The sequence below is a fragment of the Rhamphochromis longiceps genome, linkage group LG9, assembly GCF_057381845.1.
Source record: "Rhamphochromis longiceps isolate RC_006_pf linkage group LG9, R_longiceps_female_GT1.1, whole genome shotgun sequence".
In the NCBI taxonomy this organism is placed as follows: domain Eukaryota; kingdom Metazoa; phylum Chordata; class Actinopteri; order Cichliformes; family Cichlidae; genus Rhamphochromis; species Rhamphochromis longiceps.
Genome location: NC_140565.1, coordinates 651,441 through 668,459, shown reverse-complemented (window position 1 = coordinate 668,459; position 17,019 = coordinate 651,441). Strand labels below are relative to the sequence as shown.

Sequence of the window (17,019 nt, the reverse complement as noted above, 5' to 3'; positions counted from 1 at the left end):
TGAATTAAAGCTGATGAAGACTACAACAATGTATTTGACACTATACGTACATGACATTGCTACAGTTTAGAAAATCATTTTGTTTATTGTTTTTAGGTGATAGTCTGCAGGACCCAGGAATACCTGCATATCTACCAGCTTGCAGTGTAGTTCCTGCACTCCACAGCCTCTTCTGTTCCATGCAAGTGGATTTTCTCCAGGGCAGGAGAAACTATTTCTAAGAAAAGAAACAGACTCAGCCAGCGCACAGTAACACTAATCCTCTTTTTAACTGTAAATAACAAAAAGGCTACCTTACATTGATCATGTTTTTACTTTGCAAGTTCTTGATTAGGGGTGGGTTTTGATTATCGCTTTTCTGATTACAATCCATGCTAAATTGAATAAAGTGATATTGATTCATTACAATCCCGTGTCGATTTGTAAATTAACGTTATTATGCCTGAAACGCCAGCATCTCAGGTTAAACCTCACAACATGTCGTCAAACACCATGCAGCTAAAACAGTAACTGGGAGCAGGTTTACGGATTCTGCATACAAACGTGAACACAGAGCGCGGACCCGACGCGTCAGAGTCAGATTTTGGTGCGTCGGCGGGTCCGCGCTGTGTTTGCCTCTTTTTTTTCGCTGGCTTCTGCAGCTGCAGGTTTCATAACTCTCTGTTTACATCTCTAATTAAGTCTCACATGTGTCAGCTTTCTTTTAATAGATACGAAATTATGGATATATACTGTTAAATGATCAGAATTGTAATATTTCTGACTGAGGCAAAACTTTCCAGATTCCAATCAAATTGAATCGGATCCTGTATCGAATCAAAATGATTCTACAAATCAGTGACGATGCAGCCGTACTCAGCTTCCTAAGCATTTTCCCTTTCCAGTTCACAATCAATCCCACCCCTAGGTCAAAAATATGTATAGGACAATTGGCCTCATCTAATATTTTGTATGAACCTGTCCAGCTGTCCAGTGATTAAACGACAAGTAGATGGAGGCAGGACTCCACAGCAGGGGCATACTCCATAATGTGCTGTGCATTATCATATGTATATTATATATATTGCTCACTTATTGTATTTACCAACATCAAGGAGTTATGAGCAAAGAAAGGCCACACCATAGTGCATGTTTAAATAGGGAAAGTTTATTGATCAAAATGTATTACGCAGATACGCATTACATTTTTTTCAGCCCCCCAATCGAGAAAACAAAACCAATTACATGTTCAAAGCAACGGAACGGTGGCCCAATATCAGAGAGAACTCCACTCTTGAGTGAGCAGTGATAATTGAGCAGTCCGTTTTATTTTGAAGATTCAAGCTGCTCTTCAAAATTTTCACCACCAGATGTCACCGGAGAGGACTGTGTTGAAAAGCTTCGAGTAATGAACCGTTTTTCAATACAAGCTTCAGTAAGCTTCATTTGGCCATCACTACTGATAACGCAACCTTCTGTCACCTTACCGCCGCCTCTGGTTACTGCACCGGCGCACCGCGACGTCACCGAGGACTGACGTCAATATGAGCCAATAGACGCTGTAAAAACCTGCAACGTAGAAAGATAATCCAGCGAGCCAATAGGATTCCGACCCTAACTGTTAGGTTTCGTATCCTTGCAAAACAGGGGCGAAAAGAAGTTTCGGGGATTAACGGCGAGTCCAATTTTTGAGTTTTATTTACAGACAATGTAAGCGACACTAAAGTGAAAACGACAGCGCCTTTCACAAATCAAAAAGCGCCTTGTCGGAACTTTAAATGGGTGTGACTAACTCCAAGTTCGGTTGCATCGCAGCGCATACACAATGGCTGCTCGAAAGAGGAGAAAGCAAACAATTTTCAGGCCCGCCGCGTCTCGCAAAAAATATGAGAAAAAAATTATTAAAAATTCGGAAAATAGTTGAAAGTGAAGAAAAACTCAACAGAAAGGATGATAAAGCGTCCGGGGTAAGTCTGGTGCAAAATAAGGAAACGGTTACTCAGTTCTTCAATTAAAATATCGGGGTTATTTAAATTATGAGCGGGGTGAGCTGGGGAAAAAGTTAGTGTTAATCAGTACCCAGCTTTGGACCACAGAGAAAACTAAGGCAGGGCACAAGGACTGAGAAATGTCAAATCAGCGGTGTCACTGCTGATATTAGTGTGACGGTGCGTGTTCACGAATATTAAAGATCCCACGAAGCGGTGGTGTGAAGGATACTTGAGGAAAGTTGAACACTTGGTTTATTTTTCTAATATAATAACAATGGCAGTGCCGTGAGCCCCGTCACGAACAGGCGCGCTGAGGAATAATGTTCATTTTCCTCCGCGCGGACTTGACTTTAGCGCACGCAGTGTCAACATTCGTGTCGGTTCAAGCATCTCCTCGCAAACCCGTAGCGGCGACACGAGCGTGCAGCGGCCGCACTGACATTTTGTCTGCGGCCGTGTACTGTATGGCGTTTCCCCTCCGCGCTATTGATCAGTGTGACACAGAAGCTCGCGTCCCGAAACAAGCGGCTCCGTTTCTTGTCGATAAAGTAGAAAATGGAGGGAGAACTAATGCGGCAGCGCCGAGCGACCCAGCATAGTGTCTTTAAAGTTACCGTGGCTCGGTGTGATTTGTGTGGCAGGTTCACACTTCGTGGGCTGTTAATGAAATGTGTGCCTGTCGCTGTTCCGCCGTACACAGCCGGTCATATGTCAGGCTACGGTGCCTTAAACGTGAAGCTTCCACAGACTTGTTCGGTGCTGTCCAATCAGCAGCCAGTCTGTCTGTACCTGTCTCACATACATTAAAGCGGAGTCTGCGTGAACGCTTCTGCGACGCTTGCTTTGAACCCGCCCGTAGTTCCGATGTGCTGCTTAAAGAGACTGCAGAGACACAGCTGTCCAACCCGCTTCATCAGATTAGGAACTGATCAAAGTTTAGGGAAATTCTGAGAATTTAAATGCGGGTATAACCGGATCCTAAATCAGCCAAAAAGTAACTTTCTGCTTGTTTCTGTACAATTCACCAAGTTTAAAGCGGTTTATTCTTTCTGATCAGACGGAAACGATTTCATTTGTTTTTCTTTTACAGATGAAGAGTTCTTTGTTGGAATGAGACACATTTAGTTTCCTTTTGCTTCGAAGAATAAAGATTATTCCAAGAGTATAAATTCATTCAGTCCTTCAGAGATTAAAGCAAAGAGCTGCTTAAAGAAGAATAATAATAATGATAACAATAATACATTTTATTTGAAAGCACCTTTCAGAACACTCAAGCACACTGTGCACAGAAGAATCTATCCACACTTTCACTAAAACATGAATCAATGCTTCAAAGTTTTACCAAACAGGCACAAGTAGTGACCGTAGTAACAATTAATCATGTTGCTAAAGAATACTGATACTAAGTAGATACATTTGTAACTTCTCTAAAATAAACAGTTATACATAAAAAATGTCCTTTTTTCCCCCCTTTTTTGATGTTTTCTTATGGTTTTTGTTTTTTTTGTAAACATTAAAAGTTCTTCTGCTAATTCTTAATTATTACAAAATAACCGAGCATGTACTGTGTAGTTATGTGGAATCATTTAGTGAATGTTTTCAGCTCATAAGTTAAACGAAATTCTAAATGTGTTTAATTATAGAGGTATCAGCCCCAAACCATCATCTGGTGCAAGGAGTGATGCAGTGTCTTTATTCATCAGTGTTTTTATTGTCAAGGTTTCATGGTGCTGCGTGAACTACTTTGCAGATCAGGCAACATTTAATTTGACATAAAATAATTGTATTTTTTCTTTGGTCAAAAATGGATGAAAATGCAAGATGTGATCTGTTTGTGTGCACTGAACAACTCTTCTCTTTGTCAAATTCAAATTCAAATTCAAATTTTATTTGTCACGTACACAGTCATACACAGTACGATATGTAGTGAAATGCTTGGACAACTGCTCGTGACCTAAAGAGAACAAAAAAGGAAAAGGCTATGAATAAGATAGGAAATAAATATGAAAAATTAAAAAGGGTAAATTTAACTAGGAAGGAATAAAATATAAATTAAGGTTAAAAATGAAATAACTGTACAACACAAATTAGAATGAAGGGTAAATTTAACTGGGAAGAATAAGATAAAATATATAAATTAAAGTTGAAAATAAAATAACTGTACAACAAAATACACAATATAGAACTATATAAGAATGTATGAAGAAATATAAATAAATATATACACAATAACAGCAGCTGTACAAGTATTAACTGGAAATGAAGAATATAGTGACCAGTGTTGTGCAAAACCAAAGTCCAGAAAGTCCAGTGTGTGTGTAAGAACCATATGTGTGGGTCAGTACTGTGTGGTGGTGTGATTGAGAGACCGTATCACCTGCGGGAAGAAGCTCCTCCTCAGTCTCTCTGTGTTGGTCTTCAGGGAGCGGAATCGCTTTCCTGACCTCAACAGAGAGAACAGTCTGTTGTTGGGATGGCTGAGGTCCTTCACGATCTTCCTGGCCTTGGTCCAGCACCGCCTGCTGTAGATTGAGTGCAGGTCAGGGAGCTCGGAGCGGATGGTGCGCTCAGCTGACCGCACAACCCTCTGTAGAGCTCGTCTGTCCTGCATGGTGCTGTTCCCGAACCAGGTTGAGATGTTTCCTGTCAGGATGCTCTCTATGGTGCACGAGTAAAAGTTCCTGAGCACCTTGGAGGGCAGTTGGAAGTCTCTCAAGCGTCTGAGGTGGTAGAGACGCTGTCGGGCCTTTTTCACCACGGTGTTGATGTGACAGGACCATGACAGGTCCTGCGTGATGTGAACTCCGAGGTATTTGAAGCTGTCCACTCTCTCCACTGGGCACTCGTTGATGACGGGGGTCTGGTAGTTCCTCTCCTGCTTAGTGCTGAAGTCCACTATCAGCTCCTTTGTCTTACTGACGTTTAGAAGGAGGTTGTTCCTCTGGCACCAGTTCTCCAGATTCCTAATCTCCTTCAGGTAGGCCGTCTCGTTGTTATCAGAGATCAGGCCCACCACGACGGTGTCGTCAGCAAACTTGATGATGGTGGTGGAGCTGGTAGTGGCCACACAGTCATATGTGTACAAAGAGTACAGCAGGGGGCTCAGAACACACCCCTGGGGGGCTCCAGTGCTGAGAGTGGTGGAGGCTGAGACATGTCCGCCCATCCTTACTGCCTGTGGTCTGCCAGTTAGGAAGTTGGAGATCCACTGACACATAGATGAGCTGAGTCCCAGATGCTCCAGCTTGGTGGTGAGTGTGGAGGGAATTATGGTGTTAAATGCAGAGCTGTAGTCTATGAAGAGCATTTTAACATAATTCCCCCTTCTAGTGTCCAAGTGAGTGAGTGATGTGTGGAGGAGATGAGAGATGGCATCGTCTGTGGAACGATTTGTCTGTGTTTGAAAACGAATTTAGAATAGAATTTGAATAGAATGTCCAACAGAATAGTTTTTATTTTTAATAGTTTGAAATACACAGTTAAAGATTTCACACTAAGGAGATTTTATTTCTTTTTTGTAGATTCCAGCAAGTTGGTTAACTGGGGAAACTAATGGTGTGTGAGATTGTGTAATTAGAAAGAGAAGGGCTGTCGGTGTTAGCTACTGATCCTGAAGGATTCAGTGCACCTCACCGCATCAGCAGCAGGACAGCTTCATGTACAGGGCTTAGCTGGTGGACCCTGCACACAGAAATAAGACCTTTCTCTGTTTAAAGAAATGTAAGCAAATAAACTAAAATAACCACATCTTTGTTTTATGTTACATTCTTTTAAATGACAAAGTACACATGCATGTGTGTCACGTTATTAGCATTATTAGATCGGTCTATATATATTTCTGTAAGGTTGGATAAGACCATGTTCCCTGTGTGTTACATCACCTGTGATTAAATCGAAATGTTGGCCCATTTTTGTCTAACGTAGGATTTCAGCTGCTGCTCGCTTCAGACGCTGTTGATATGATTTAAATACCTGGACTGCAGGGAGACAAGTCTGACAGACGGTTCAGTTCGATTATCTTGGTATAACAAACAAAGCTTTCCCTGAAAAAGACGTGTATGAAAGTTTCTCTTGCCATGTCACTAATTCCCCTTCACATCATGACTGCTAAACTCTGCACTAGTTAAAAAGACCAATGGTCTGACTCCTCTTTAGCCCGTAGGACACAAAAGAATTAAAAATACAGATGAGTCAAACCATGAGACAGTTTTCCACTTTGCCAGGCTTCAGGTCCACTGGTTGTTTTTTCCCAAATAAAACAATTATTAGATCTAATTATAGTTAAATTATTGATCACAGCTCAGCCATCTGGTGCCACTGTGGCCAATGAAAGGGCTGCCCACTGGGGTGGTTCTTTTCTACATGACCTACAAAAATATTTAAATAAATGATTTTGTGGTCAGAGGTTTCTGTGCACTTACAAAGACATGATTGTACAGCACACATCTTTGATGGCTTTAACAAGCAAGAACTGAGTGCACACGTTTGAATTTGTTTTGGATTTGCATCCCTGCTGATGGGTCGACAGAACCCATCAGGCCCAGAACTTGATGTTAGTGATGGAGTGACAGGTCGTGTCCCTTTGCCAGCATAAAGGACTCGACTGACCAGTACTGTCCAAGGAGCTCAGTCAACATCTAAGGAGAAGAATTACACGTGTTGGGAAGGTCTCTCGGAGCCATATCTAAACAGCTGCATATTCCTAAATCTTCACCATTCTAACAATATTATATCAGTGCAAATTATTCTGTATGTCGTCTGGAAGAAGACCCCAACTATCACTTTAAGATGAGAGGAAATTGGTTGGGAAGTTCAGGAAGAACACAGGAACCACCAACCACCAAACCTGCCATGAACTGGAAACTGATGGAACTCCATGGCAACAAAAAAGAAGCTTGTGCTCCAAAATCACCGTCTTCAGCCCGAGTTGAAATTTCCAGTTCCCCATATGGACAAGCCAAATGGGGTATTTGGCCGCGACGATGACGTATGTTTGGAGAAGTAAGGCTTTCAGACCCAAGAACACTGAGCTCATACGATGGAATAATAAAGACAAATTTCAGCTTCACCTCAAACCAGCAGCTTGGAGACGATTGGCTCATCAGAATTTCTTTTAGAATAGCTAAAGTGGGCCAACACTCAGCTTCTGGGATGGCTTTCCCTAACATCTACCTCAACCTTAGTGAAAATATTTGCACTATACATAAAAGTACGGTTTGGACATGGAAACCACTTATTTTAAATGAGCCAATTATCACGAGTAGTCCATTGTATACATTTGAGACGGTATGTAAGACTTTCGCGCAAATCCAAAAGAAATTCAATTTGCACCCATGTTTTCAGTTCAGAAGGGGCTACCAATCTAAACTGGTCATGGTTTCTGATTCGGGGGACAGGAAGAGGGTCCAATTATCCAGTTGAGGGTTCCTGGGGCCTGGAGTCTATTCCAGCTGCTATAGGGTGAGAGCTGGGTGCATCTTTCACCAGTATTTTGCAGGATGAGTGTGTTGTGCTTATTAGTCACCAGTTTGACATCATTTGCAGGAGTTATCCCGTTTCTATGTTGATGTATTTTCACTGCAGGTCGTTATTGGCGCTCCTGCCGTGTTACAGCCTTGTCCTATACCGAAGCTCTGACGATATTTCTGCCCTTTCTCTCCCTCTCTCACAGACCCCTGTGTCCAGGCAGTGCTGAACACATAAAACTGGACAGAATAATCACATCAGTACTAGTCCGGCGCCGTGCATCGGTCCATGTAGCTGGTCAGCCTTAGGGTGCCATGGCCACGGGAACCCAGGGCCACCGTGACCAAGTCCTGGACAAAGCCAAGCTTGCAGTACCTCTGGGGAGGCGCAAGAGAGCAGAAGGCAAGCTGAAGAAGAATTTCCCTTGTCAGGAGTGTCAGAAGGCTTTCAACAGTCTGGAGAAGTTGAAGGTGCACTCATACTCTCACACAGGAGAAAGACCCTACCGCTGCTCCCACCCTGAATGCACCAAGGCTTTCGTCTCCAAATACAAGCTGCTACGGTACAGACAAGCAGCAGTACATAACAGGCTGCAACATGTTGCTTTCTCTTTGCACTTTTGGTAACGTAATGTTGTGTAGTGGTCAGATTGATGTGTTGAATTCTAGTTTGTTGTGTTTATGTGTAAAGCATGCCTACTTTAAACATGATTGCAACAATTGTGAGTGCTCATAGAATGTGTCTGTGTTCCAAGGCATATGGCAACTCACTCGCCAGAAAAAAACCACAAGTGTTCATACTGTGAGAAAATGTTCCACCGTAAGGATCACTTAAAGAATCACCTACATACTCACGATCCACACAAGGAGGCATTCACTTGTCAAGAGTGTGGCAAGAGCTACAACACGAAGCTGGGTTTCAAACGCCACCTTGCCCTCCATGCTGCCAACAGTGGAGACCTCACCTGCCAAGTGTGCCTGCAGCCATTCCCCAGCACTGGGGTTCTTCTGGAACACCTCAAAACACATGCTGGCAAGTCCTCCGGTGGGACCAAGGAGAAAAAACATCGTTGCGAGCATTGCGAGCGGCGGTTTTACACCCGTAAAGACGTGCGACGGCACATGGTAGTGCACACCGGACGCAAAGACTTCCTCTGTCAGTACTGCGCCCAGCGTTTTGGAAGGAAGGACCATCTGACGCGTCACATGAAAAAGAGCCACGCTCGGGAACTGCTGAGGGTTAAAACTGAGCCAGGCGATTCGCTGGAGCCCGTCGTCTACGACTTGGCGTCTGGGAGCGTAAAGGGGGAGCTCCCGGGAATGCTGACGCCAAGACTGCACCAGCTGAACGTGTACACAGGCCCCGTCCTCGACACCGAGCCCTTCTCCAGTCCCACACATCCCTTTTCTTTAAAGTACCCACTGGGCTCCAACTTTACCTCATACGCCGTGTCCTCACAGGAGCGGGAGCAGAATCTTAAGGGAGACCTGGAGACCTACCTGATGGAGCTGCAGAGCAGTATGCCATCCTCTGCCTCTGAAGCCCAAGAAGCCCAACTCTCCTCCTCCAAACTTGAGTTGGTTCCTGAAGTGGGTGTGCTGGAGGAAGCCAATGAGGAGATGTCCCTGTCCAAAATGTCCACATCAGTAGCAGCACCTGCAGGTGACTCTTTGGCCTTATCTTCCTCTCTAATGGATTTTTCACAGCTTTTCAACTTCCTGCCGCTCAACGGGCCTCCGTACAATCAGGTAGGGGGCAGTGGGGGGCAGGGTGTCACTTTTCTACCCAATGAAGAGCCTGCATCTCTAGTTCAGCTGCCCTCTCAGGCTGCCACGGGCTCAGAGGCTGCTGAGAGTCCACTTCAGGGGCTCTCCTCCTCCTTCATATCCAACCTGAGCACTCCAACCACACTGCCCCGCTTCCACCAAGCTTTTCAGTGACCCCAGTACATCCGGCACATGCCACTCACAAACACTGACACACATGTAGAGCTGCATGCCCATATTAAACGCCATACAAGATGCAAGTGACTGAAGAAATTGGCACATCTGTCCATTCATGATACCAGCAGACACTAACCTGACAGGAGACACAGCACTGACAGCAGCACACTCGCACCACACAGCCAGGTCAGCTGTCTGATGATGAGGGTTTGTTTTGGGCCAAATGTAAGTTATTCTCTTTTAGAGTCTTGTTTTTTTTTGCCTCGGGCAGTTTAAAAAAGAAATGAATAAAATCCTGATCTGTCCGTGATTACAGAGACTTCAGATGCATGCTGGTTACCACGTGAAGCAGCTGTGCTCAGACTCAAACCATTCTCTCTGTAGCTCATTAATAAGCTTGATGCAAACATTAAAGGGCTGCTTTGCATAACAGCATGAACAGAGCTGACACTGAGATGATTCACATGGATAAGTGTTACGACTCAGACACTTGATTGACTTTGTTATACATGCGTACAGTTCTTCATATAGCACTTTGGATTTCTGGTCTTCAAAGATCGTTATATGTGATAAGATTTAAAGAGCATCCGTAGTTTTGAGGGTTTCTGTTTAGGAGCCAAAGTATAACAGGAGGTTTTTGGGAGCCATGATGGGTCGTTTATTTCTAATTAAAGTAGAACTGAACTTTTCTTTTTTGACTGTACTCGAGTGAGCAGCCAGGTGCTTTACTGTGTCATACATTTGCACTGTCAGTAGTAAGACCATGTGCTCAGCGTGTGGGATTGCCCAGTTTCAGCCATAGGCAGGATAAAACATGGACTCCAGGTCTGAAACCTGAAGCCAGTGCAGAAGTGCCTTAAACCTGCATCTTAAATGACCAACAGATGGTGAGAGCTGTGTTTGCAGTAACGTCCTCTGAGCTCTTGATCTCTGCTCTCTTTCAAAAAACTAGCTTTGTGTTTGGTGAACTTCTGTTTCTATGATCTGGCATCACTGTGTGATGTTTGTCCTGACAGGTGCCATAGAAATAAACTGTAACTGTGTTCTGGTCCTATAGACGTGGAGACCCTGAATCTCTGTCACGTGACATCTGTAAAGACTTCCTGCTGGGTTTTATATGCTCAGTTACTCATTCCAGGTTGCATTGAATTAAAAAATGACAGTATTGTGTTTAAAAGGATTATCTGTGATAAGCTCATTGGCTAAAGACGTGTGATTCACAAGTTGTTAGCCAATGAACGCGTGGCTTCACTGTCAGACCTGCCCCTCTGTCACATCGTGTCCACCTTTTATACTGTCTGTAGTTCCAACTGCTCCTGAGCTTACTATTGGAAGGTGGGAAGCATGTGCAGTCTTACTGGAGCACAGTTTGCTCGCAGAGCTCAGACAGGAAGTTGACAGAACAGTACAAACATGTTGTTGATGGATCCATTAAAGTGGTGGTTCATTCACACTATTATACACAAAGTTACTGAGCAGCAGTATTACAGTTGTCCACCAAAGTTTCCATTAACTGTATCATTCAGTGTTGCCTGCAGTTCACAGCAGTACCTCCTTCTTCTTTTTAAAGCAAACATTTCTTTCTCACAGTTTCAGAGTAAATTAGCCAGTGTGCCTCTGGCTGCTGAAAGCACATCCATCAGTTTCTTTGCATCGTAAGTGTTATCAGCTGTTCTACTGACACCAAATTCATCATCAGTCAGCTTCACTCATCACGTCACTGCTACGAAGCTCTGTAGGCGCATCTAGAATAACTGGGAATGAACCCTCATAACCTGCTCAGTGTTTGGAAGTCGGGCCTGTGGACTTACCAGAGTTTCTGCATTGGTTACCTGTAATCTGTGGTCTGATCACAGTTTCCACACTGACAGTCCAGTAACACCAGAAAGTGAATTTTGGATGAGTTATCAGAAAATGACCAACAGTGACACAGTCCCATCCACGTGTCGCCCACCCTCTCTGTCAGGGTCTGTGCTGCTGAGTTGGGCTCAAAAACAGACTATTGAGTGGTAGAAAAATAGTTTCACAATTGGTCATAGTGACAGTGGGACCCCAGTGGAGCTTCCTGGATGCTGCCGCTGTCCCTTCAGTTGCTACTGTAGTTCCTGTTGTCTTTTGCACAGACTAACCTGACTCTAGGCTGTGAAGTTTAAGTGACCCATGTTTCCTCGGTATCTGGTATCTAAGACCTGAGGAGGCAAAACGGCCCTAAACTGTGATAATGAGTCATAAAGTATTTTCAGCTGCTTGCTTCTTTCAGGGGCTGCCACAGCAGATGGACCCACATGTTTCATTTGGCACTAATGTCACACTGCACCCACATTTATCTGGGACGGCCACTGTGCAAGGTTGGACCACCAGAGACTGGGTTTCTCCCAGTCTCAAACCAGTTTCATGTGTAGGTGAACATGTTAAGCCCTACAACATGACTGATTGATGATCATGACATACAGAGAGATCAGACCACATGTTGGGTATTCAACACAGAAATGCTGGGAGTTTCAAATGTTACCATTGATGAACCATCAAACTGCAGGCATCACTTCTAATGTTTTTCCCTTTGACTGACGTTCATATCTTACGAATAATAAGGTCCAATTCAGTCATTTAAAATGTTAACCAAGCAAACAGGCTTTGTGATCTCTGAACAAAGAGCTAAACACACTGCTGATACAACTGTGACATGAAGGCTTTTTGGTTTTTACTGGTTACTTTGTCACATCCTGGCTGTCGTTCCATTTTTAAAAAGGCTGTTGAGCATTTTCTTAAGTTGTGAAGTGTGACTTGAAGGGAACGTTTCAGTGTTGTGCAAACCCAGCATCAACTACAGCTGACAAATAGATCAGTTTGATGGTCAGACACTAGTCGTACATTAGTCTCTGCTGACTACATCTATGAAGATCTGAGCACTAAAACAACTTCCCGGGAGACGTAGCTGTGTGACAGTGTGTGAAAATAACTGAAATCCTGTTTATAAGGAAACATCTTACTGCAGTGCTTAATTGGTCTTTACAGATGAAACCACTTCTTTGACATTTAGTCCTAAAACCTGCCTCTGAGGTGAAAACCTGTGTGCAGCATGTTAGACTGAAACAGTTCTGCTCCTGTATGATCGTTCAAATGAAAGGATTCACAGCTCTGGTCCTTGACGTCACAGATCGTCACAGTTCATCCACACAGTGCTTTTCATTTATGTAGAAACCTCAAATCCTGGACAAAGAAAGTCAAATTGGTAGATGTTAATACATGGAGTGTTTTTGGATCTTTAATTATAACGATTTTGAATGGTTTTTTATTGAAATGTGGTTTCTTTAAATTCTTTGATCAAAAGGATGACTTCTCACAGAGCGGGCTGATGTGGCTGATGCTCGGTCAGAAGCAGCAGGCAGTGAGTGGGAGCTCCACTCTGCCTCAGCTCCAGGTGCCTAAATCGGCTGGTTCTCGTGACATGGTTCAGGATAGCATCAGATCTCAGCTGAACAACAAGTGTTCCAGTCATAAAAATCAGACACCGCTGATGCATCGTCGTCCATGTTAGCTGTTCGTTCTCTTGACCTTTGGAGTGAAAGATGCTTAACCTCCTAGGACCTGCGTCCACATATGTGGACATCACATTTTGGGTTATTTAGACCAAAATACTCAATTTTGCTCTACAAGGGCCTGATATCCTTTTACGAGGACATTATGCTGCTACTGTTCTATCAAAATGTTAAACGAATATCCTCATGTGTGGCTCTTATTTTTCTTAAAAACAAGAATAAGGAAAAGAAAAAATCTGGTAATTCTTTGTTTTTACATTCATTGGGTCCCAATCAAATATCAAAGAGAAATTAAAAATGCTGCCGTGGAAGAGTTCGGGTCTTAGGAGGTTAAAGATCTTGACAAATGGATAAGAGCTCACCTTGTGCCAGCTTGTAGTCACACTTTGAAGCATCACGGTGTCGGACTGTAGTCCACACAGTAACTACGTGACAACATGAACTCGTGCTGCTGGCAGACCTAAGTGGCCGGGCGTATTCATCTGTAATTCTTGATTTCATTCAGGAATCATTCAAGTGTGACTGAAACTGTAGATCTGCTGGCTGCAGACATACAGGCCGCAGGCGTCATCTTCATTTCCTGGACGTGAAGTCCCAAAGACGATGCTCTCGGTTGGATTTCTGAGTTTTGTACATAACTGAGTATGGAGTCGATTCAAAGATGTTCACGAACACATTTTCTCTCCATCTGCATGAATGCATTGATGGCGTGGAACATAGCTGGCAGTGCGCTCCATGTTTGTGTCCAGTATGAAGGAAGCACCGTACACCCCATGGCGTACTGGTTCCAGTTAGAGTGGTGATGTGTAGACAGAGAAACGCTGTGGGGTTAGGGTTCGTCACTTTGACGTGCTTTTGAGTTTCTCTGAGGTTTTTTCATTTGAATGAAGATTTCTTCTTCATGGACATGTTTCTGATTAATGGGGGGAAATGTATGTATTTGAGTAATGCCTGTGTATTTGTGCCCTGGACTAAATTGACATATCCAAACTGTATTAGCTCGTATGTTACTCTGTCACCAAAGTTTGGTTGATGGGCCACAGCAAACTGACAGATGGGAAAGATTTCCCACACAGAATCTACTAAACAAGCGTTGAGTCTTGTTTAAACTGCTGTTTCCAAGGTCAGTAACGATGGTTCATGCTCAGCACTGTGGCTTCTGTTGTAAATGAGAAGGTATAAATATGTGGTTTCATATTTCTTGTAGCTGGATATGAATTGTTTTTCGTTTGGTTGGAGTCTTTTTTAAACTCTGGTATCAAGCAGTGACAGCACAGACAAGTCTGCTTCATGTTTGTTGCTTTCACCACTTCCACGAGCGTCAGCCACACCTGCCCTGAAGGTGAATAGATGGGATTTAGTGCGATAGCGTCAGCACGTTCTTGTATGGTTTGACTCCGTGTAGCTGTGTGCATGCCCTGCCTGCAGGGGGCTGACAGCCATAAACAAATCTCATTTCATCCAGTGAACCTGTCTGGACACCTGATCCCCTTTGAAGAGCTACTGGGCTGCGCACTCTACAGAAAATGTGAATTTCACAGAAATTGAGTCGTCACTTCCCTTCCACCACATAGGTTAGCATTTCCACACACGTGTGGTGACTCGCCTGATGCCCGTATAACCCAATAGTGTTATAATTTACCTCACTGTTCTTCTTTGAGCTCCAGAATTCTGAGAATAATGACAGAAAGTGCCCGTCTCCTTTGTGAGTGAGCAGAGATGAACACCAGTGGAAACCATATTTCTGTAGGTCGTGTGAAACGTGGAGCTGAGTTCTGAATGTTCCCAACCTTTATGGAAGTTTGCTCTTTGGATCTTGTGAATGTTTGTGGTTTTACAAGAGATGTTAGCAAGCCGCTCTTTTTTATTAGCACTTTTTGTAAATGGGATGCGTTTATTTCCTGCAGCATCGAGTCTTTTATTACAAATGTATAGATTCTATATTTAGCTCTTTTAGAGAACAATAACATGTAAATACAATATAAATGTTTTATTTTTGCAGGTACAATTTTTGACAGTGTTTTTCCTATAAAGTGTCATTTTTGCTTTACTTGCACAATTGCTCTGTGTTTCTCATTGAGGCCTCTTGCTTTGCAGCTTTGACTTAATTGTCTCCTTTGACCGTTCGTACGCTGCTTTACGTCACAGTGTACCGTGGTGAAGCTGAAACGAAGCTACTTAACAATATCACTGTGTCACAGAGTGTTTAGATGTTCCAAAAATAAGATGTGTCCAATAACTCCATGAGTGTGTCCTCTTCTGTCATTTTTACACCTCGGTGTGGTACATTACTTGATTTCCTCGTGGTCTCTGTCTGAAAGCTGCAACTATGTGATGTAAAACTCTTATGGACTGTACGACAGATTCCAGGTACAGAGAAGCAATAACAGTGGATCAAAGCTGATTACAAGTATTTTAGCGTGTGTGTGTGTGCGCGTGTGCACGCATGCATGTGTGTGCGTGGTCCTGGCACGTGCTGAGGCAGGAGATGCTCTTCAATGAGAGGCACAGACCAATTCAAACTTCTTTATAAGCTTCAATGGTACCAGTGAACTTTATTGAATGTTATGAAAAAACACTGCAATATATTTTGGTATTGGATCAAGCTGCTAACACACTTCTAAAGCTCCTTAAGGTGCTACAGACCTCCTCACTATCTCTTCAGATGTATCGTTTGTACAAAGTATCCCGTGTAGCTGAACAGTTGGCATGTGTGTGCCTAGTCGTACTTTATAGCTTCATATATTTTCTTGTACTGTGACTTTTGTAGTCTTTGCCTTTAATATAGCCCCCCCACCCGCACTCACCTGCGTGTGAGCGTCCACAGACTGAGTTGTGTTGGGAGGTTACGCTGATGCTGGGAAACTGATAGCAGTGAGCTGCATCCAGCCACATTTAAAAACAGCATCCTGTGACGATGATCGACTCGTTGCAAATTCTTAATGTTCTTCATATTTTACTTTTTTTTACTTTTACATTTATCTTACAAACTACTGTTGTATTTTTATAGGCAAAGTATCACCTAAACACACAAATACATATACAGCTCACACTTGTCTGTGTGTGTTTATAGGTTGTGTAAAATAAATGTTAATGCTGCAGCTTTGACATCATCCAAAGAAGCAGATTATTTATTGCCTGGCAGAATAACCTGATTTCATTCACATATGTTGCTGCTATAATAGAAGAGCTGCAGTTGACAACTCCGATGTTTTATTCAATGTAATAAAAGAAATCAAACAGAAGAATCCAGCTCGTCTGTTTTCAACCTGTCACTCTGAGAACTTTGTTACAGTAACACACAGTGACACACAGTGTTACTGACACGCAGACTGCAGGTTTCCCCAACCTTACAAACAGGTCTTGATCAGTGGTTGTTGATCAATGGTCATGAGAATTTGCATAATTATGATGAACTGACCTCCCAGCCCATTCAGTGGTTTCAGTCATTATGTAAATGTGCTGTTTATACCATTGGGGAAACCTGCAGTCAGCTGAGACTGAAGACGTCACCTGATGATGACGACACGTTTCTCCTACTGAAAGCATCCAGATGAACAGAATCAACTTTTGGAGAGTTACGCTTCCTTACAACATGAAAAATCTCTCTGACCCATGAAAATGATACCTGGTACACTGAAGCTCGCATCAGACTGGTTCCAGTAGCTTGCATTAAAACACAGTAATGTACAGCTCCATGTTTTCCTTTGTTACCAGTGAGCAGGCTGTTAGAAAGTGAGCATCTGTTTTTGCGTGCTGGAAAAGTCGGAGAGAGTGAAACAGACAGGCTGTGAGCTCCACGCTCCTCGGTGGAGCACCCTCCCCCAGCCTCACACTCAGTCCACCCTGACTGTTCAGGCAGGGCTCCCCATCCGCAGCTTTAAACACTGCGCACACATTACCAGCTCACACGGCTCGCCGGGTCGTATATATGACCGTAGATGTTATTATGCTCACTATCCCAGATGTTGTTCACACAAAGCCGTCCTTTTACCCGGCTCTGCTCTGTTGTATAGAGTAAACTGAGGTGAACCATCGGCATGAACTCAGTGACCCCAAACAGAAGCATTACGTCCTCCAGAACAGCAGGCGGCAGTGCGG

At 43.4% G+C, this 17,019-nt stretch overlaps 1 protein-coding gene across 1 annotated transcript; it reads left to right on the top strand.

Moving 5' to 3' along the window:
* The first annotated feature begins 1,810 nt into the window (after positions 1–1,810).
* plag1 (pleiomorphic adenoma gene 1) lies at positions 1,811–16,881 on the top strand. The gene is made up of 3 exons (XM_085417940.1): positions 1,811–1,946; positions 7,642–7,998; positions 8,191–16,881. The coding sequence occupies exons 2-3, from the start codon at positions 7,751–7,753 to the stop codon at positions 9,374–9,376; spliced, it is 1,434 nt and encodes a 477-aa protein (XP_085274066.1). The 5' UTR covers positions 1,811–1,946; positions 7,642–7,750; the 3' UTR covers positions 9,377–16,881.
* Positions 16,882–17,019: the final 138 nt, after the last annotated feature.

What these genes read in the sequence shown, in the direction of transcription:
- plag1 (XM_085417940.1), top strand. Translation starts at nt 7,751, where the DNA reads ATGGCCACGGGAACCCAGGGCCACCGTGACCAAGTCCTGGACAAAGCC. An exon ending in TCCAAATACAAGCTGCTACG is followed by an intron (nt 7,999 to 8,190) that starts GTACAGACAAGC and finishes CTGTGTTCCAAG; the next exon opens with GCATATGGCAACTCACTCGC.